This window comes from Oryctolagus cuniculus, chromosome 18 (assembly GCF_964237555.1).
Source record: "Oryctolagus cuniculus chromosome 18, mOryCun1.1, whole genome shotgun sequence".
NCBI classification, from domain to species: domain Eukaryota; kingdom Metazoa; phylum Chordata; class Mammalia; order Lagomorpha; family Leporidae; genus Oryctolagus; species Oryctolagus cuniculus.
Window position 1 is genome coordinate 66,213,766 of NC_091449.1, and position 21,923 is coordinate 66,235,688.

General features: G+C 56.3%; 1 protein-coding gene across 1 annotated transcript in view; it reads left to right on the forward strand.

Moving 5' to 3' along the window:
* The first annotated feature begins 1,063 nt into the window (after positions 1-1,063).
* Positions 1,064-21,923, forward strand: part of USP10 (ubiquitin specific peptidase 10) — a 68,062-nt gene continuing 47,202 nt past the window's right edge. Inside the window, exon 1 of the mRNA XM_051847334.2 lies at positions 1,064-1,201. Within this exon, the coding sequence (XP_051703294.1) occupies positions 1,181-1,201 (21 nt within the window). The 5' untranslated portion in view covers positions 1,064-1,180. The remainder of the gene's footprint in view (positions 1,202-21,923) is intronic.

The window sequence follows — 21,923 nt, forward strand, 5'->3', positions numbered from 1 at the left end:
CAGATGGTGGCTTTGCCAGCTTCGCCACAATGCTGGCCTGGGGGCATTCTCTTCACAAGCTCAACATCATCATCACGTGATGAAAGTCAGCAGTAATTCACTCATCATCTATATGTAACCCGATTTCTGATCTGTCTATCACAAAACAAGCCGCAGGGGCCAGCAGCGGGCATCCCACAGGGACTCTGGTTCAAGTCCCGGCTGCTCCACTTCCAGCCCATCTCCCTGCTAATGCACCTGGGAAAGCAGCGGAAGACGGCCCACGTACTTGGGCCCCCTATGTCGGAGACCCGGATCCAGCTCCTGGCTCCTGGCTCCGGCCTGGCCCAGTCCTGGACGCTTGGGTCATCTGGGGAGCGAACCAGCGGATGGAAGATTTCTCTCTCTCTGTAACTCTGACAACCAATCCTGAAAACAAACAGTAACACCAGCTTGCAACACTGGGGATTCCACCGAGACCCAATGTATCTCACTGCGGCGTCTTTGTAGCGCTTCCTCCGCACACTGCCCGGCCACTGGGGCTGCGCCGGCTGCAGGATGCATCACCGGGGGCTGCTCGACCCGGGCTCCCCGTGGGCGCGTGACAGCCGCACACACGGTGGCAGCCCGCGCTCGGGGGGCTCCCCGGACCCAGGATGGTGGCCAGGCCTCACGGCAGGCGCTTCACCTGTGTGCCTGGCTTCGGTGCTTCTGGCTTTGGGTTTGCAATGCCCGCGTAAGGCGTGGCTCGGAGCCAGGGCCCCGGCAGAACCGCGAGGGAAGCAGTGAACGAACGCACGGGAGGGCGACTCCGCTAATCTGGAGACGCCCTCCTCGGGGGTCTGATCAGCCAAGGGAGACTCTCCTGGAGCAGCGAGGGCCCCGGGGGCTGGGGGCACTAGCTCCCCCTGCACCTGCACGCCCTCTCCCCATCAGGCCCGCACCTGCCCGAGCCGGCGGGGCTCACAGTCCACCGGCCCGGCTCCCGCGGCCGCCCGGCCCGGCCGGAGGCGCCCGCGCACGCCCACCTGCCGGCCGCGCACGCGCAGCAGCGCCCCGGCCGCCCGCGCCCCGCGGCGCGCCGCCAGTGCGCAGGCGCGGCGGCCGATGCGAGTGTGTATGTGCGGGCGAGAAGATGGCGGCGGCGGGGGAAGCAGCGTGAGCCGCCGGGCCGCGCCGAGTCCCATTCAAACGGGCCGCCATGGCCCTCCGCAGCCCGCAGGTAGCCGGCGGCCCGCGCCCCCGGCCGGAAGGGGCCCGAGCCTGGGGGAGCGCGCGCGGGCGCGGGCGGCCGGGAGCGAGCGTGTGGGGTGGGGGAGGGCGCGGGACCCGCCGCCCGGGCCTAGGCCCCGGGGCCGCCGCCGCCGCCCGGTTCCCGCTCCCCAGTCCCCGGCCCCGCGGCTTCCCGGGGCGAGCGGGGCGCGGCGCGGCCCCGGGGTCTCTGGCGGCGCCGTCGGCGCGCCCGGGCCTGCCGCCGCCGCCCGCGCCCCGCGCCCCACGCCCCCGGGCCGCCCCCAGCGCCGTGGACCCCGCGGGACCCGCCGGCGCGGGTGGGCCGGGGGCCGGGGCCGCTGAGGACAGCGGCGCGGGCGTGCGGGTGCCGCGGGGCCCGGGGCGGCGCCGGCGGGGGGCGCGGCGGCGGGGGTCCCCTGTCGCGCACGGGGGGGAGGTGCTGGGGGCGCGGGGCGCGGGCTGGGGGTCGCGCCGGCCGTGGACCCCGGGCTGGGCGCCGGCTGAGCCCCGGGCCCCGGCGCCGGCGCCTGGGCGGCCGCCGCGCGCCTCTGAATGAGAGGTGGGAGAGCGGCACAAAGTAGGTGCGGGGCGGGCGGCGGGGCAGCTCCCGCCTTGCCGCGCCGCTTTGTTGGCGGCGGCTCCCCCGGGCGGGCCGCGGGCCTTTCCTTAAATATGCACGGACAGCACCTCTCGGGGGGCTCCGCTCTTGGGGCGCCCGCTCCGGCGTGCCGTCGGAACTTCCCGGTACTCGGGTCGCCGGGCAGCCGGTGCGTCGCGGGCTTTTCCCCCGGGAGGCCTGGCGTGCGTTTCTGCGGGCTTCGCGTGCACAGAGGCTCCCGCACTTCCTATACTCGGTGCCCGGGCTCGTTCGCGGAGGCCACGCGTGCCTCCTGGCGATGGCCTTTGCGTCCGTGGCCCGGGACTTGTGCCTCTGGCCAGCGCGAGACTGACCTGCGCCTCGGGGCCGAGCGCGGTTGGACCCCTCTTCCTTTCCTGTCTAAAAGAGAGTGGTGGAAGGAAGCAGTGGCGTCCTGAGCAGGGTTTGGCTGTTGGACCGGCCGGGTCTCGGTCACGCTGTCCCGAGAGTCTGGGCGCTTGGGGCCCCGTCATTCATTCAGCAGCGATCGCCGAGCCCCGAGCCAGGCAGGCTGACCCGGTACGAGGTAGCTATCGCAGTAGCAGCCCCAGTTAGCCTCCTTTACAACCGACTTGTTAAGGCTACAGTTTTACAGTTTTGTGTGGATTGTAGCCTGTTTCCATCATACTGGGAAGTGTTGGTTGAGCCCATTCCCTGCGCGGAAGTGGAGCAGTGAAGTTGGAAACATTTTGAGTGCCGCTGGCTTGGGAGGGTTGAACCCTGTTGAAGAGTAAGTGTGTCTGCTCCATGAGTGTCTGTGGTCCCGAGGGACCTGCGAGTGCCTGGCTGACGCCTCCCTGCCCCGGAGCCTCACAGCGCTGAGCGCCCCCCCCCCCAGTCTTCATCCCCTGGGGGCTGTGGGGACCCGCCGGGTGTGGTGACATTCCTGCAGTGTGCTGGGGTACTGACTGTATGTAGAGGGCGCATCCCGAGACTAGATGCGATGCCACAGGTGTGTGTTCTCTGTCACCTGAGTGGGCGTGGCGTGTCTGGTGCCAGCGGCCCCCATCCAGGGCCTGTCCTCCGTGTGGCTGGGCCCAGAGTGTTCTGAAGTGGCCCTGAGAGAAGCGTGGCCCCCTGCCCTCTGGGTTCCTCTCCAGAGCAGACGCCGGGCCCGTGTTCCAGCGCTGTCAGGGGAAGGGACGTGGCCCTGAGGCTGGACGCCGGCTTTCAGCCCAGACCTGGGGGCGTGGGCACATGCCGTGCTCAGAACACACTCAAGGGGTGGGGGAACCGGGGTCGTCTCCACTCGAATTAGTTACAGTGAGGCTATTTCGTTTTGCCTTCTTTTTTAAATTTATTTATTTGTTTGGAAGAGTTACAGAGAGCAAAGGGAAGATGTACAGAGAGAGAGAGAGAGACCTTCCGACTGTTGGACACTCCCCAGATGGCCGCAGTGGCTTCTTCTGGGTCTCTCACGGGTAAAGGGGCCTAAGCACTCGGGCCACCTTCTGCTGCTTTCCCAGGCCGTTAGCAGGGAGCTGGATCACAAGAGGAGCAGCCAGGACTCGAACCGGTGCCCATGTTGGAAGTTGGCATTACACACGATGGCTTTACCTCCTGCGCCGTGACACTGGCCTCTTGCTTTTTTATTTTTTATATATTTTTAATGCAGATTTCAGACCTGTAGGTGACTCTTGCTAGGTCTGCTTCCCCGTTAAGCCTGGCTGCTGAGGGCGCCGCTCCTGCTGGCCTGCTGGAGAGTGAAGGGTTAGGACGTGCTTGCTCTTGAATTTGCACGCGGCTGCCCCGCTTCTATTCACTGCCGCACATGCAGGAATCACCGTGGCACAAAGCAGACAAATCTGTCTGCGGTGGAGTTTGCTGGCCTGGGGCCGCTGGATTACTGTCATCTGTCACTTTAGTGCCACTTCAGCAGTGTAGGTGTCGTTTCCAAAGACTCGCATGTGCTTGGGCTGCACTTTTCCTGGTGATCGGTGTGGTCACGCAGAGGTCTTTCCGGGACCGTTTTGTCAGTACTGGCTGGGTTAAGAGCTGGGCGGGGGGGCAGCGCTGTGGCGTAGCGGGTAAAGCTGCTGCCTCCAGTGCCAGCATCCGTATGGGTGGCTGTTTGAGTCCCGGCTGCTCTACTTCTGCTCCAGCTCTCTGCTGTGCTATGGCCTGGGAAAGCAGCGGAAGATGGCCGTGTGGGAAACCCAAAAGAAGCTCCTGGCTCCTGGCTTTGGATTGGCACAGCTCTGGCCATTGTGGCCAATTGGAGAGTGACCTGGCGGATGGAAGACCCATTTCTCTGCCTCTCCTCTCTCTGTGTAACTCTGACTTTCTAATAAATAAATAAACATTAACAACAACAACAAAAAGAGCTTGTGTGGGAACATAATCACCTCACAGCTGGGGAATGCATACAGGGTTTTTTTTTTTTTTAAGATTTTTATTTATTTATCTGACAGGTAGAGTTATAGACAGAGAGAGAGAGAGAACGGTCTTCCTTCCATTGGTTCACTCCCCAAATGACCACAACAACTGGAACCACGCCGATCTGAAGCCAGGAGCCAGGTACTTCTCTGGTCTCCCATGGGGTGCAGGGCCCAAGCACTTGGGCCATCCTCCACTGCACTCCCGGGCCACAGCAGAGAGCTGGCCTGGAAGAGGAGCAGCTGGGACTAGAAACAGTGCTCATACGGGATGCTGGCGCCGCAGGCGGAGGATTAACCTAGTGCACCATGGCACCAGCCTGTCTACCCCCCCCGCCCCTTTGTAAGATTTATTTATTTATTTGAAAGTCAGAGTTACACAGAGAGAGAAGGAGGGGCAGAGATACAGATAGAGGTCTTCCATCTGCTGGTCCATTCCCCAGGTGACTGCAACCGCCGTAGCTGCTCCGATCTGGAGCCAGGAGCTTCTTCCAGGTCTCCCACGTGGGTGCAGGGGCCCAAGGACTTGGGCCACCTTCCACTGTTTTCCCAGGCCACTGCAGAGAGCTGGATCAGAAGTGGAGCAGCCAGGACTGGAACTGGTGCCTGTATGGGATGCGGGCACTGCAGGCGGCGGCTTTACCTGCTGTGCCACAGTGCCGGCCCCCATACAAGGTTTGTTTGCTGAAAATGCGGAGTTTATCTCACATGTAGATGGGAAGTCTGCAGATGGTAGACTGTTCAAGGGTTGCGTGTTTTCTGACTTGTTGAAGCTTCTCCGCCATGACCCCATTTCCAGCCTAAGGCCAGAGAGCTGGGCTGTCTGCTGCCTTTCCGTTGCACCCCTGCGAGCCGTCTCCCGGGATGGGGTGGCTGAGGTGTGGCGGGGCTGGGGAGGGTCGGAGCTTGTCCTCAAGTCAGGCGAGCCTGTCAGAAGCGTGAGTGTGGAGTGCCTGCCTCCCAGTGTCTGCACAGGAAGTGACGGCTTCTCTTCCTAGGGTCTCGTAACCGGGACGCCAGGCACTGAAGTACCTTGCGGTGAATAGGCAGGTGGCCCCTCTCTTGTGCCTGCAGTCTCTGATGTTCATGGCCGACTGCCTAATGTTGCCTTTCTTTAACTTTGCTGGGGATAGATTTTTGTTTCCTTGTTTGTCCATCTTTTTATGAAGAAACATATACCTACTATGTATATTGGGTATAGATGCAGTTAGGCTCTGCTTTTTTCTGGCAGAGTTTTTTTTTTTTTTTCCCCAAATGATTTTATTTACTGGGATTGGTGCTGTCACCTGCTGGGTAAAGCGGATGCCTGTGGCGCTAGCATCCCTTATGGGCTCTGGTTCAGGTCCCAGCTGCTCCACCTCTGATCCAGCTCCCGGCTGTGGCCTGGGAAAGCAGCAGAAGATGGCCCAGGTGCTTGGGCCCCTGCACCCACATGGGAGCCCCAGAGAAAGCTCCTGGCTTCTTGTTTCAGACTGGCCCAGCTCCAGCCGTTGCAGCCATTTGGGGAATGAACCAGCAGATGGAATACTTTTCTCTCTCTCTGCAACTCTGCCTCTCAAATAAGTAAATGAAACTTAAAAATAAGATTATTTATTTGAGAGGTAGAGTTACAGTCAGAGGGAAAGACAGAAAGGTCTTCCATCTGCTGGTTCACCCCCCAAATGGCCACAACGGCTGAAGTGAGCCGATCTGAAGCCAGGAGCCAGCGGCTTCTTCTGGGTCTCCCACACGGATGCAGGGGCCCAAGGACTTGGGCCCTCTTCCACTGCTTTCCCAGGCCATAAGCAGAGAGCTGGATCAGAAGAGGAGCAGCCAGGACTAGAACCAATGCCCATATGGGATGCCGGCACTGCAGGCAGAAGCTTAGCCTACTGTGCCCACGGTGCTGGCCCTAGCAAAGTAGTCTTAAAACTTAAGCTCAAGGCCAGCGCCGCAGCTCAGTAGGCTAATCCTCCGCCTTGTGGTGCCGGCACGCCGGGTTCTAGTCCCGGTCAGGGCGCTGGATTCTGTCCCGGTTGCCCCTCTTCCAGGCCAGCTCTCTGCTGTGGCCAGGGAGTGCAGTGGAGGATGGCCCAAGTGCTTGGGCCCTGCACCCGCGTGGGAGACCAGGAGAAGCACCTGGCTCCTGCCTTTGGATCAGCGCGGTGCACCGGCCGCAGCGTGCCGGCCACGGCAGCCGTTGGAGGGTGAACCAATGGCAAAAGGAAGACCTTTCTCTCTGTCTCTCTCTCACTGTCCACTCTGCCTGTCAAAAAAAAAAACAAAAAACAAAAAACTTAAGCTCTAAAGATATACTAAGATAGCTCCAGACTTCAGTTCTCATTGACACCACCATGAGAAAATGCGTGTGTGTGTAAATGTTAATGAGCATTAGGTGTGTCCCATGTGCCCTGCTGTCAGAGCTACATATAGAGAAAAATAAGCATTGAAACTGCACAAAACAGAGAGCTTAAGTTGCAGGCTTGTTCCTGTAGACCAGTTGGCTGGGGTGGGAAGGTAACAGTAGGGTCCCCCCTGCCCACTCCCAGATGGCCGCAATGGCCAGAGCTGTGCCATCCGAAGCCAGGAGCTTCTTCCGGTCTCCCATGTGGGTACAGGAGCCCCAGCACTTGGGCCATCCTCTACTGCTATCCCAGGCCACAGCAGAGCTGGATCTGAAGCAGAGCAGCCAGGTCTTGAACCAGCGCCCATACGGGATGCCGGCACTTCAGGCCAGAGCACTAACCTGCTGAGCCACAGCGCCGGCCCCGCCGGGAGCACTTAATAGATGATTCTGTATAGGAAATCCCCATTTGCTTTTCAGCCAAGGAGTTAGTCTGCGTTGTTCACGTGGTCGTGTGCTTGCTGTGGATGTAAGCAGTTCAGTTTATCTCATTCATTCAAACTTAGTCGGTACCAGCTAGCTTAGACTTCATTTGGAATTCTATGGCTAAAGGTTTTGTAATGTTCTTGTTTGCTTTTCTCCTGTAAATTTCTATATACTTGAACGGTGGAGAGAGAGCAGGATCTTCATCTGCCGATTCACTCCTCAGATGCCTGCAACAGCCAGGGCTGGACCTGACCGACGCGAGGAACCTGGAACTCCGTCTGGGCCTCCCTGTGACTGTCGGGCCGTCCTCTGCTGCTTTCCCAGTGCGTTAGCTGGAAGCTGGCTCTGAACCAGAGCAGCCAGGACTCGGGCTGTCGCATGTGGTGACTTAACCTGCTGCACCCGCGCCATCCCTGTCCATCATTTCCCTTAGATGGCTGTCGAGACCAGACGGTTTGTTGGACACCTGAAGTTAGGCCTTCTGGTCTCTGAGCACGGAACTGGAGGAGCAGATGTACAGTAACCATGGTGGTCAGACTGCTGGGCCCATTCCCAGCGTAGAATGGTGGGGCCCTGCCGAGTGTACCCTAGGGAACTGATAGCCAAGGGGAAGTTCTTCCCATCTTCTCAAAGTCATGGTCTCTTCGCACTGGTACTGTGCAGGCAAAGAGGAAAACCCCCCTTTCCCAACTTGGTCTCCCCCTGCTGTTAGCCATTCTGGACTCTGATAACCACACAGTTGGGTCTTCTAAGGGGAGCATTTTGTTCTGTTTGGAGTTAATGTGTAGGAGATTACATACTTTGATGCAGAAGCACATACAAAGGAGAGGATTAGAGAGAGCCTTAAGGAGCCTTCCTGTGCTTTAGGCTTCCCAGGGCAGTGGGGCCACCAGGCTGATTGGTAGGAGGATCTCAGGTTAGTGTGGGGAGCAGCCTGGAGGAGCACGTGCGCTCATCCGGTGGGTCACTTGTTTATTCAGCAGATAGGCAAATGGTGGCTGTGGTGTACCAGGTGCCGAGAACCAAGCCGTGAGCAGAGGCGTTGTCTCCCATACGGGGACGGTGGCTAACGGCATCATCACTGCACTGCCTGTGTCAGTCCAGAGAAATATGTCCCCAGGAAGGGGACAGAGTCTCTGGATGTGGCCTGCAGAAAGTGAACAGAGTGACACACTGGCTGAGACGCACAGCGTGGCGTGGTGGGAAGTGTGCACTGGGAGGGGTTTGGAGCAGTTAGGAGGAGGCAGGGAGCCTGTGGCAAGGGGCAGCTCCTGCCGTGTGGCCTTCGCTGGCGCTTGCAGCATCTGTCCTGACAGCAGGGGGCCTCAGGCCATGGAACCCCCAGAGTGCAGCCTTGACTCACACCCCGCCTAACGTGGAGAACGCTGATGGTGTCGCTGCATGCCGTAGAGGAGGGTTCCTGGGCCTCTGACGAGGCTGGGCAGTGCGGGCGGTGTGGCCCGATCCGGGAGCTGGCTGCCTGGAGGATGGGCTGAGCAGGGAAGAGAGTGTGGCTCAGTGTCAGGGAAGCTGGGAGGCCTTTGCTGGGAAGGTCCTTTGAGCTGGAGTTCTCAGGCTGAGCCGCACGGAGACGCAGGCGTGTGGGGAAGAATCCGCAGAGCAGCAGTCTCACAGCCTGGGTCTTGCTGGGGCCACGCGGAGGTTTGTGGTGGAATGGATGTGTGGGGTGAAGGGGTCAGACAGGAGAGGCACAGAACGCTGTAGCCAGCGGCTGGATCAGGGGAAGCTCAGGGTCTGTCCTAGTGCTGCTGGCGCAGAGTGTGCCGGGGGCTCAGGGGATCCTTTCTGCTTATGAGGGTTTGGTTCTTTGGATTATTCTCTACATCTGGGGGTCTGCAAACCCTGTAAAATGGAGGGAGGAGGTGGACATTTCTTTTGGGGACATGTCAGGCAGACTTGCCCTGGATATCCTCGGTGATAGCTGCATAGTTAGGAAGGTGTTTAGGGATGTTGTACCCTTACAAACATTTGTCCCCTGATAGTACACCTAGAAAATACTGAGAAAAGTGCATCCCACGGAAAATCCCAGGACTCTGTGATGACGGCTGTTAATGTTTTCACCTGTTTCCTTTACTGCTTTCGGTTAGGTTTTAGAACTGTGGAGTCACTGTGTATTTCGTAATTTGGACTCTATTCTAACATCAGCATTGCCCTGAGCCTTGAGTGCCACGCGGACATCCTAAGCAAGGACCCCGGTGCACGGCCGCCAGGTGCTGGAAAGCGCTTCCCCAGGGGTCTCCGCCAGGCCCCAGCCCCAGGGGCTCTGTGTGGGTCAGCGTGCAGCTTGCTCGTTTTACCAGACACAGGAATATTAGGCTGTGGAGAGCTTGCCCCCTCTGGTCGAGCTCAGGTGTGGACAAGACCAGAAATGCAGATGCGCACCTCCCTGAGGCTGACAGCACCCAGCTTTGCTGCCGAGTGGAGTTGTGGGGCCGTGGTGAGGCGGCACAGCCCGTGAAGAGCCCGCAGTTTGCTTCGGAAAGAGGCTCTGGCTTTGTGCAAAGTTTGTTCTATAGCCGACTCAGTGACTGGTGTCAATTATGCCACACTGCTTGTGCAGGAGACTTAGTTGGGGGTTATAGGTTGCAAAACACATTTACACATTTTAAAAGTTACTTGTTTATTTGGGAGGCAGAGAGAGAGAGAGGAATCTCCCACCCATCGGTTCACTCCCTAAAAGCCTACAGTGGCAGAGGCTGAGTTAGGCCAAAGCCAGGAGCCTGGACCTCAATCTAGATCTCTCCTGTGGTGGGTAGTTGGGACTCCACTTACCTGTGCCATCACCTGCGGCCTCTCAGGGCGCACAGTGGCAGGAAGCTAGGATTGGTGTTGGAGCTGGGACTCAAACCAGCACACTCCAGTCAGCGGTGCAGGCAACCCCAGCAGCGTATTAACTGTTACCCCAAATGCCTACCCCAAAACACACTTTGTCTTTTCCTTTTTTTTTTTTTTAAAGATTTTATTTGTTTCTTTGACAGAGTTAGAGAGAGGGGGAGAGACACAAGAGAGAGGTCTTGCATCCTCTGGTTCACTCCCTAAAAATGGCTGCAACAGCCAGAGCTGCGCCGATCCAAAGCCAGGAGCCAGGAGCTTCTTCCCAGTCTCCCACGAAGGTGCAGGGGCCCAAGGACTTGGGCCATCCTCAGCTGCTCTCCCAGGCCATAGCAGAGAGCTGGATCGGAAGTGGAGCAGCTGGGATTTGAACCGGTACCCATATGGGATGCCAGTGCCACAGGCAGAGGCTCAGCCTACACCACAGTGTGGCCCCCACACACTTTTTCAAATCTAAGAACAAGTGAGTTCTCTAAACCCGCAGGAGCGTCCCTGACTTCGTGAGTGCTGTGCTCACGTGTTGAGATAGAACCTTGTGGTCAGCGTGGGACAGCAGACCCCACCCCTCTTGGAATGCAGGACTGTCAGCCATCCTGGGTCCTTGGAGCTGGCTGACTGCTGCTGCAGCCTGGTGGGCAGCATGGAGACTTGCACGAGCGTTCACAGCTGTCCTCGGCAGTTCTTGCTCGTTGTTGCAGGTTATAGCTTTGTCAGCTGAGGCGATTCTTGTCTGCACTTTTCACTCATGGGGGCTGGAGTATTTACTCTGGGCTCTTTCTCGCTTCTTGCCTAACTCTGACTCTTGGGCCACAGCAGCATCATTTCAAGTAAGTGCTGGAGCGTGAACTTTCTTCTTGATCTGTGACTGTAGTTTAGTTAGTGATACATGCCCTTAAAAACACAAACCCACTTAAAAAGCCTTCCTTGGCTGGAAGCTTGGAGAGTTAACCTGAACTTCGCACATGGTGATGGGGGCTGGTTCCCAGCAGGGACTCGCTTGGACATGGGCAGACCTGGCCTCTCCCATTGCATGTGGTAGACAGGCAGCTGCTCCAGGTGGGCAGGAGTAAAGGTGTCCTGGCCGTGCTCTGTCTGCAGCGCCGCAGAGCAGAGTCCTCACTAGTGTCTGCGGGGAGGAAAGGAAGCCTGCATGTGGTGTGTGGAGCCAGACTTGGGTTCCCTTTGGATGCTGGTTTTTAGATGAGCTCTCTTTCCTCCTGTTGGCAGCTGGCCCTCCGTGCAGAGTAAGGCAGGAAGCGGCCCTGCACAGCAGGATTGTGTGGGGGCCAAGATGAGCCCACGCAGCTGAGCCCTGGGTGGGTGGGTGGGGCTCAGGATGGTCTTCTTGAGTCTTCCAGTGGCACCACTGCGTAGCGCAGCAGGCTCAGGGCTTGTCCAAGGGATGAGTTAATTGACAGAAGGACCAGTTAAGGAAAATAATAGCAGACTCCTGATTGTCAGTTGTGTCTTGAGGCCTCCATCTGTTTTTGGGGGGAGTTTCTAGTAGAGAGGAAGATACAACTTGCAAAACATTGGGGGACAGCTTTGCCCTCTGTACAAGTGACTGTGGTAATAAGCTAAGGAGAGATGGCTGGGGCCGGCACTGTGGCACAGTGAGCAGTGCCGGCATCCCATATGAGCAGCCAGTTCGAGTCCCGGCTGCTGCACTTCTGATCCAGCTCCCTGGTAATGTGCCTGGGAAAGCAGTAGAGTATGGCCCAAGTCCTTGGGCCCCAGCACCCATGTGGGTGATTGGGAAGAAGCTCCTGGCTTCAGGTTACGTCAGCTGCAGCCGTTGCAGCCATCTGGGTAAGTGAACCAGCTGGTGGGAGATCTCTCTCTAACTCTTTCAAATAAAAGAAAAAAACCCAACAGACCAGATGAAAACTGACTAACAATGAAGAAGAAGAGCTGGCTGCTTCCTGGGTATTTCGGGGTAGGTCGGCGCTTCTGGGATGAGAATGCACGGGCAGAGGGACAGATGTGGGCCAAGCTGTTGCTTAAGGTGCCTGCGTGACAAATTGGAGTGCCAGTTCAGTCTCCGGCTGTGCCTCAGAGCCAGCTCCCTGCTGTTTTGTGAGCGCTCAGTAGCAGCGTGCCGGCCACCAGGTGGGAGACCAAGATGAAGTGGCTGAGTCCTAGCTTGGCCTGGCCTGGCCCTGGCTGGTGCAGCTATTTCAGTGGGGGTGGGGGTGGGGGTGAACCAAGGGGATGGGAGATCTGAATCTCTGTCACTCTACCTTTCAAATACATAGTAAAAGAAAGAAAACAGAATGCATGAGGGCAGGCGTTTGGCGTAGTGGCTAAGACAGCTGTGTCTCACGGTGGAGTACCTGGATTCCATACCCATCTGTGGCTCACAACTCCAGCCTCTGGCTAATGCACACCATGGGAAGTGGCAGGTGATGGCCCACGTAGTTGGGTCCCTGCCGCCCACGGGGGACAACTGAATTGGGCTTCTGGCTCCAGCCCCCAACCTCTGCTGTTGCAGGCTTTGGGGAATGAATCAGCAGATAGGAGCTATCGCTGCCCCCCCCCCCCCAAAAGAAACAACAACAACAACAAACAAACCAAAAAAAAAACGCTCAAGTGATTTTTAAGACTTCTTTAGGGTTTTACAGTGTTTTTCTTATTTCTCTTCTGTAGTGCTCTGTTTCGTTTTAATGAATGATTTATTTGAAAGGCAGGCAGACCAGGTACTCTGACATGGGGTGTCTTAACCACGAGGGCAAGCACCTGCCTTTCTGGTCTAGTTTGGTTTTGTTTTTAAATTATTTCAGGGGACTGGTGTCCCTAAAATACGATGTCTCAGTTGTTTTGTTTATTATCTGGACAGTTTCTCAACAAATGTAGGCCTGAGTTCAGACAGCAGTAGCTGATGCAAATGCCGTCGTGGGAGTGGGCCGGGTGTGCGTCTTGCGAAGGCTCCGTGTGCGGAAGCTGCTCTCCGCCTGGGCCGTGAACCCGGCAGCCGTCTGCTGACCTGCACAGCACTGTCTTCCAGCCCCGAGCTCCCCAGAGCGTTGTAATCCTGGGGCGAGCGGGTGCCTGTGCGCGCCATGAGCTTTAGCGTCCGCCTCAGTTATTGCAGTTTTTATTTCTTCTAAAGTCGTCGCTCACCCTCTGGTTAGCTGCTGAGCTTGGCTACGTCTCAGGCAGGCCATGTGGCACAAACTGGGGGGCGAACAAGTCGCTTCTGGGAGCCTCTGCTCAAAGTTCCCCCGCCCCCAGCTTGCTGCCACTGCACCGTGGCCGTGGCCTCCGACTCAGCCGGTGCTGCTGTTCTGCTGGTGTTTGCTTCCCCAGAGGAAGTTCAGTGAGGGGAGGATTTTTGCTGCTGTGTTGCCAGGGCCTGCAACGTGCTAAGTGTGTGGTGAGTATGTGGTGAATGAGTTGGTGGAAGTTACCCCAGTCAAGCATGAGAAAGGCTTGACCGATCAGCTCTCCTGCCCCCAGTGAGGGCCATGGTCCTGGAGAGTCCTGGGGGCCGTCATTCAGAATTTGTGCAGGACTCGGTTTGCAGGCGCTGAGCTGTGGGGCCGCAGTGCTCAGCGTGGAGGGGAGGAGGGGACGAGGCAGTGGCGAGGGCGGGGACGGCGGCACAGTCCTGCCAGAGCCTTTAGCCTGGGAGGGTCTGGGAGACTTGGAAAGCTTTGCACAGGCACCACTGCGGCGGCCGCGTGTGGTGTAAGGGTCATTGCAGGGCTGCAGGACGGAAGCCTCTGGGTGCTGGTGCAGGACAGGCAGGGGGCTGCCAGCCTGCAACGTGGGGCCCTTTTTAATAACCTGGGGTTGCACTGAATATGCTGAGTAAAGTGTTTTTCCAGAGTTGTTAAACGCTGTAGAGTGCTCACAGATTTATTTCACGCATGCTGACAGCAGCGGTAGGCCCAGTGGTTAGAGTGTGGCTTAGGGACCTGCATCCCACACTGCGGTCCTTGCTCTGCTCCAGCCTCCTGCGATGTGCACCCTGGGAAAGTGCTGGTGATGGCTCACGTGGTTGGGTCCCTGCCACACATGAGAGACCTGGATTGAGTTCCTGGCTCCTGGCCTCATCCTGGCCCAGTTCCAGCTGTTGCTGTCATTTGTGGAGTAAACTAGCAGATGTGAGAGCTGTCCAAAACGTTGGGTTGTTTGGCATTTTTTAAATCAGTTTTTAGTTGTCTCTGGTTGTGAATCACCACATCATTGTATGCTGAAGAGTTTTGGGGTGAAGGGGAGGGGTGTTTTGCTAAGTGACAGTAGGACAATTGTCAGTGGCTATTTAAAGCAAGGTCTTTTGTTTTTGTATTTAAAAACTAATTTCAAAAGTAAGTTTTACACATGAAGCACTTGGACAATATTGGGAAGGTCTGTGTATAAACCACTTGCCGGTGGGCTTGGTGATGGCAGGTAGTTCCAGCTCCTGCGGCCAGTGTTCAGGACGGCAGCCGCAGTGTTCTTACCCTGTGTAGGTCCTAGGTGAGGCAGACACAGAAGCAGGCAGCACGTTACGGGCTGGGTGAGTCCTGAGACAGCTGGTGCGCCTGGGGATTTGTGTGGTAGTAATTGCAAGCCTGAGGTGGGTAAGCAGCGAGCCTTGGTTAGGAGTGGGCTAGACAGTGGGTGACTCCTGGAGTTGAGAGTAGCTGGTGTTACTGCCTCTGAATCCTCCAGTTGCTGCTACTGAATATTGTTTTATCTGTTTTTGCTTATCCCACTCCTGTATTGGTTAAGATGCTTTTAAATAACAAGAAAGCTCAGCGTTCTCACTGGCTTACGCAGTGAGCTGGAGACTTGACCGCCCATGCAGTTAGAAATTCCAGAGACTGTTGGTGTGATTCAGACTTCACACGGTCACCTCTTCACTCCTGTTGTCCGTGCAGTCCTGGGGCGGCATGGCCCCTGCAGGTGCAGGCCTGGTGTTGGAGGACAGCCTCCATGGCAGCCCTGGACCTGAGAGTGAATTTCTGCCCAGAGTTCTAGGTGGAGCCTGAGCGTGGGGCCCCGGGTCACCCTGAACCAAGCACTGTGGCTGGGAGGCTGGCATGCCCTGGGCTCCCTCTGGACTTGCATGGCTGTGTTGACCACTGTCCAGTAGGGGTAGGGGAGTGATGGCTACCCGCTTCTTACAGACCCCAGCCAATACCACCCCATCTCTTTTTCTAGATTTCACTTCCTCCTCGGGGATTCTGGCTGTTGATGTCTGTATCTTTCAGTTTTCCTTAAATGTTACTGTTGCTTAAATCCCCCTGTCTGTGCCTTGAGCTCAGCCCCAGTCTGGTCTGGGGCTCCAGATTGGGCAGGTGTCTCTGAACCTCAAGTTTTTTCATCATTATCACTCATCCAGCAGATACTGTGCTTTTGTAGGCTGGATCTAGAACAGAAAGACAGGAGAGGATCAGGTGAATGAAAAGTCCCGGGAGCCCCGAGCAGTGCTTTCACAGAGGTGGCTGGGAGCACTTCCTGTGATGTCTGTGCTGAGCCGGCGAGGGCCAGGAGGGCTTGGTGGGTGCAGTGGGGAAGAGGGAGCTGCCTTTGGGAAGGCAAACAGGAACGGTGAGAAAGTGCAGGCAGTGCCCGGGAAGTGAGGTCATGCGTGGGGAGGCAGAGATGACCTGTGCACTGCACACTTACAGTGATGGGTGGCTGCTGCAGAACCAGGGATGACCTGTGCACTGCACACTCACAGTGATGGGTGGCTGCTGCAGAACCAGGGGGATCCTGCTGATTGCACATTCGCTTTTTAATTCGTTGAGCTCCTGCTGTTTCTCGATTGTATACGCCTTTAGTATGGATTAATTAATTGTGGTCCTTATTTTAATTCCTTTAGTTGCTTTTGTTCTTGCTAAATATTTTCTGAACATTTGGATATTCCGTTGAGCTTGTCCTAGAAATTTGGAATTTCTGATCGCATTAGAGTATATAATTTGCGGTGTTTCTCACCTAAGAGATCAGAACAACAGTGAGGTGTCTCATTGATACAGATGTGGAAGCCGATTTCTGAGGTACCTTTTGAATTTAAGGTTACACTGGAACAGAGAAGTGGAAGAGGCCTGGTTTGGGCAGCCCAGGTTGAAGCTGTGAGATTGTGACTTGCCCACACAGCTGAAGCTGTGAGAACAGCTTGTGTCCCTGTGGAATATCTCCGAGCTGCCTGCTGGGAAGAGGGAGGGCTGGGCTGGTCCTGGAGTCCCCGGGGGGGGGGGGGGAGGCTATTGGAAGGGTGTTGGTGAGGGGGTCCTGGGGATACCCGGTGGAGATGTGGGACAGCTGGAGGGGGAAGGCTTTGCACTGGAGCCGACCCTTGCTTTTGAGGAGGTGGGGTGTTGAAGGTGAAAGTGGGAGAAAGTAGTTCATTTACCAAAGACTTCCGTCTAAAAGACATTTCTGAAAGGTTGCTTTGGAGTTTGTTATTTCTGTTTAGTTGCTTTACAGTTTTTTTTTTTTTCCAAGAACAGAGTGGATGGGGATAGTCAGTCTTTTTTTTTTTTTTTTTTTTTTTTTTTTAAGGTTTGTTTATTTTGCTTGAAAGTCAGTTTCAGAGAGGAAGAGACAGAGATCTTCCATCCTCTGGTTCATTCCCCGAACGCCTGCAATGGCTGGGGCTAGGGCACCCTGAAGCCAAGAGTCTAGAACTTCATCTGAGTCTCCTGCATGGGGGCAGGGACCCAAGTACTTGGGCCGTCTTCCAACTGTGTTCCCAAGTGCATTAACAGGGAGCTGGGTCAGAAATGGAGCGGCCAGGTTAACCCCTTGCCCCACAGTGCTGGCCCCCGGGATTTTCATTTTGAAGACATCCGTTGTGGATATCGTCCATCAGCATATAAAGTGCATTTCAAATTATTTCATAATTTATTTTTTTAAAGATTTATTTATTTATTTGAAAGCCTTACATAGAGAAAGAGGGAGAGGGTGAGGGAGAGGGAGAGGGAGACCGGAGGAGGGGTTGAAGGGGTCTTCTGCTGGTTCACTCCCCAGTTGGCCGCAACAGCCAGAGCTGGGCCGATCTGAAGCCAGGAGCCAGGAGTTTCTTCCGGGTCTCCCACGTGGGTGCAGGGGCCCAGGGACTTGGGCATCTTCCACTGCTTTCCCAGGCCATAGCAGAGAGCTGGGTCGGAAGTGGAGCAGCTAGACGAAACCAGCGACCATGTGGGATGGCGGCACTGCAGGTGGCGGCTTTACCCGCTACGCCACAGCGCCGGCCCCTCCTCATTTCTTGTGGAATCCAGCAGCTCTGTTTTCTGCACAGGTTTCTCTCCCTCTGTCGTTTGTCTGGAGTGGAAAGAGCTCTTCCTTGGGTCCTTTGCGTGCTCTTGAACAGTGGCGCTGACCCTGACTGCAGGTGAGACTCACTCAGGGAGCCTCTGAGGTGCTGGGGAGACCTGTCCTCCCCGCTCAGCTGACCCCTGGGCTGCTACAAGGTGTCGCAGGTTGAGAGCCTTGCTGGCCTCAGTCCTGGAGATTGGTCCTGTTGGACGGCCCGCTGGGCACCTTGGCAGTTGGCTGGCTTCTCAGGCAGTTCTTCTCACTGATGAGGTGAAAAATCTCTCTTCCAGGGTTCTCAGACCTCAGGCTCTACACATTTACCAGAAGAGCTTTTTTTTTTTTTTTTGAAGTCTTGAGTTACACTTTTCTAAGAGAGATTTGTCAGTTACAACAGTGAACGTGCAGCTTTGGCTTATACACTGCACTTGCATAACCGGAGTCCTTGGAGGGTGTTTTCCAGATCGTCAGGTGGAAGTGCATGAGAAAGCCGTGCTGGCTGTTGCTTCCCTGGTGGCCCTGGTCAGCACCCGCGGCTGTTGGTACTGCGCTTACGTTCCTTGATGCTCAGCGGCCTGTCGTTCTGCTGCCAGGCCTTCTAGGGGACTCTGTTTTGCACTGACAACCAGAGCTGTCCATTGAGAGGAAGATTCTGTGTGTCCTTGTTGAATGGGGCAGGTGCTCACATGGCTGCTTCTCATTAGCAGCTCTCGATTTTTCAGGATATTTAGAGACTCTTGGCAGACAGGGCGCAAGTCGCTTCTGCCAGACCTCGTTTTCCACGGGCTCCTCTACACGGCAGCGCTGCTTCAGGGATGCCTTTCTTTCCTGGCAGGCACCTTGAGCAGCCGGCTTTTGTTGGTTTTGGTTCAGCATATTCTGTTAAGTGGAAGATCCTGCAGCACACTTGGCACTGCTCTGCTCTGGAGTGCCTGCCTAACTAGACGGCAGCTTTGCTTCAGTGTTGATGACTGTGGGGGGGGGGGGGTGGGTGTGCGTGGGTGTGTGTGCATGAGTGTGCGTGGGTGTGGGTGTGGAGCTTGAGTTGTGGTCAGAGGATGTTAGTGGCCATAGTGGCCAAACTGGACAGAACAAACTGGAGGTGACTGAGAGACAGGACAGAGGCCTAAAGGAGGCTGGACACTGTGAACCAGGCAGCAGTGCGGGTGCTGCTGTGTGCAGTAGGAGTCTTTGGACCAGAGAAGGGGAAGGGTTTTTTTTTTTTTTAAAGATTTATTTGAGGGCCGGCGCCGTGGCTCAATAGGCTAATCCTCCACCTTGCGGCGCCGGCACACCGGGTTCTAGTCCCGGTCGGGGCGCCGGATTCTGTCTCGGTTGCCCCTCTTCCAGGCCAGCTCTCTGCTATGGCCAGGGAGTGCAGTGGAGGATGGCCCAGGTGCTTGGGCCCTGCACCCCATGGGAGACCAGGAAAAGCACCTGGATCCTGGCTCCTGCCATCGGATCAGCGCGGTGCGCCGGCTGCAGCGGCGGCCATTGGAGGGTGAACCAACGGCAAAAGGAAGACCTTTCTCTCTGTCTCTCTCTCTCACTGTCCACTCTGCCTGTCAAAAAAAAAAAAAAAAAAAAAAGATTTATTTGAAAGTCACAGTTACACACACACACACACACACACACACAGAGGGATCTTCCATCCACTGGTTCGCTCCCCAGTTGGCTGCAACGGCTGGAGCTGCGCCGATCCGAAGCCAGGAGCTTTTTCCGTGTCTCCCACGTGGGTGCAGGGGCCCAAGGACTTGGGCCATCTTCTACTTTCCCAGGCCACAGCAGAGAGCTGGATCGGAAGAGGAGCAGCCGGGACTAGAACTGGGATGCCAGCACTGGAGGCTGCGGCTGTACCCGCCGTGCCACAGCGCTGGCCCCTGGGGAAATCTTTTTTTCAGACATCTGTGTGTGGATGTTTGCAGATGCAGAGCAAGAGCGAAGGGTGAAAACTTGTCCTCAGTCTTCATGAGCTGATTTTTAAGGAGCAGACGGCTGCCCGTTCACCCGGTCTTTAACAAGATCCGTGTTCCCGAGGTGTGAATCCGAATGGGAGACGTAAAAGCATGCAGCGCGGTCTCTGCCCTCCAGAAGGGGACGTTTCCGTTGCCTACCAGGTCCCTGTTAGGCTTTGCCGCGGGCCCCTGCTCCTGTCCCGCGGGCGCTGCCTTGCTTTGCTGTGACTGACGGGGTGGACGTAGGCAGCACGTGCTGCTCTGGCAGCCCCTCGTACCTGGCGTCCCTGCTGAAGTTCCGTGCGCTGTGGGCGGGCTCCTTGCTCCTCACTGCTGAGTAGCGCTCCCTTTACGCGACTTGCAACTTCTGCAGTTTGTTGAAACCCCCCCCCCCTTTTTTTAAAGATTCAGCTATTTATAGAAAGGCAGAGGTAGAGGGAGAGACACCGAAAGAGGGATCCTCCATCTGTTGGTTCACTCCCCATCTGGCTGCAACAGCTGAGGCTGGGCCAGGCCAAAGCCAGGAGCATTAAACTCCATCCTGATCTCCCAGGCGGGTGCAGGGGCCACGTACTCGGGCCGTCTGCTGCTGCTTTCCCAGGTGCATTAGCAGGGAGCTGGATGGGAAGTGGAGCCGCCGGGACTCGTGATGGTCCTGGTGATTGACTGTGAGACATGAAGCTGCTGCCCACGTTCATGTACGAGTTGTCGCGTGGGCCTGGGTTTCTGTTTCTCGGGGGTGAGGTGTTGCGTCATGGGTTACGCTGTTTTATAGGAAACCGCCAAGAGTGTTCAGAGTGGCTGTCCCACGTACTCCCGTGCCAGCAGCGTGTGAGAGCTGTGCTTCTGCACCCTCCCTGACACGGGACGCGGTCAGTCACCTCGGTTTTGTTGTACCTCCAGAGGCAAGTGTTTTTTGTCGGTAGGAACCTGGTGTCCTGTCTTTGACAGAAAAGTCTGAGACCAGATTGGCAGTTTTTAGTGAAAATGTCCAAAAGCACAGTTTGAGGAAAGATGGAGGGAGGCAGGAAGGATGAGGCAAATGAAAGCCTTCTTCCCATAGGGGTGGGTGGAGGTGAGGATAAAAACGGACTTAAGAAACGTTGTTTCAGGGCTGGCGTTGTGGCGCGCTGGGTTAGTTAGCTGCTTCTGGTGCTGCTGGCCCCCCATGTAGGTGACTGTTCAAGCCCAGCTGTGGAAGATGGCCTGGGTGCGTGGGCCCCCGGTACCCCCGTGAGAGACCCGGATGGAGTTCTAGGCTCCTGGTTTGGCCTGATCCAGTCTTGGCCATTGTAGAGAGTGACCCAGAGGATGGAAGAGCTCACTCCCTCTGTCTCTGTAACCCTGCCCTTCAAATGAATAAATAAATATTTGGAAAACCATGATTTTGACGCGAACACAGCCGTGTTGGTATGTGCCTGGGCAGTGATTCCCACACCAGCGAATGTGTGTGTGACATCACCATCATTCCACGCAAGAAGCTCTAAGCCAGGTAGCCGGCTGTGCCACACACCTGCTGAAGTGGAGCCAGAAGGCCTGGTGAGAGGCATCGCCCTCGAGCCGCAGGAGGGGAGAGAGTGGTGTTCCTGAGGGCTCAGCCGAGAGGCGGAGTCAGTGGATCCGGACACAGAGGAGATGGGGACGCTTTTGGCCATTGGCCTCCGGGCAGCTGCCGGTCACTCAGCCTGCATGGGGTGAATCTCAGAGTGCTTTTGGAGCCGTTTGAATCTTTCTGCTGTGATTTCATGTTTTTCAATAAACCTGGGACAGCAGTCAGGAAAATATATATTTAGTAGAAAGGCCACCATGGAGAAGGGGGGGTTATCTCTTCACCTGAGTGACTCCCCAGGTGCCTGCACTGTGGTCCAGGCTGAAGCCGGGAACAGGAGCTCACCTGGGTCTCCAGCGTGGGTGGGAGAACCCAGGTGCTTGCATCATCACCACTGCCTCCCGGGGAGTGCGTTAGTGGGGAGCTGGAATCAGCAGTGGGCGGGGGCCTGAGCCCAGCCTCTGGTGAGGGCTGAGGGTGTGCCAAGTGGCGTCTTAACAGCCGTGCCAATGCCTGCCCCTAGAAGTGCCATTCTGAAGGCTCGACCTGCCCGAAGCTTTCTGGAAACGTTCATGGCTTGTTTTGCCCTTGTTTTCCTTGCAGATTTAAGAGCTCTTGGGGCCAGCAAGCGTCCTCTGTGGTTATTGGTTTGTGTTGTGGCTGCTCCACCTCTGATCCAGCTCACTGTTCATGCACCTGGGAAAGCAGTGGAAGATGGCCCAAGTGCTTGGGTGCCTGCACCCATGTGGGTGACTTGGATGAAACTCCTGGCTTCGGCTAGGCCCAGCCCTGGCTGTTGCGGCCATTTGGAAAGTGAACCAGCGGGTGAAGATCTCTCTGTCTCTGTCTTGCCTTCTCTCACTGTCCATTTCAAATAAATAAAAACAATCTTAAAAAAAAGTCAAGATGGGTTTTCTTCAGTGTGGGAGGTGGATTGAGTGGTAATTGTGTTACTTTCCTTGAGGGTAAAGTAGGTATTTCCTTAGTTTCCTGTAAAGCTTAAGTCTTGGTGATGTTTGAATGTCATATTTTAAAAAATGTTATTATTCAAAAAACTATTTTACGATGAGCGCATCTCTGGTGATAATTCAACCAGGTGCGAGGCAGGTGTTTGGAGCCAGGGTTGATAAGACCCAGTGTGTCTGCTCGAATCCTGCCTCAGTTTCCTGTTCCAGCCTCCTGCCGACGTGCACTCTGGGATGGCCCAAGTGCTTGAGTTCCCGTCACTCGCGCGGGACCTGATGCAGCTCAGCCTCCTAGCTTTGCTCCCTGTCCCGGTCTTTCTGCC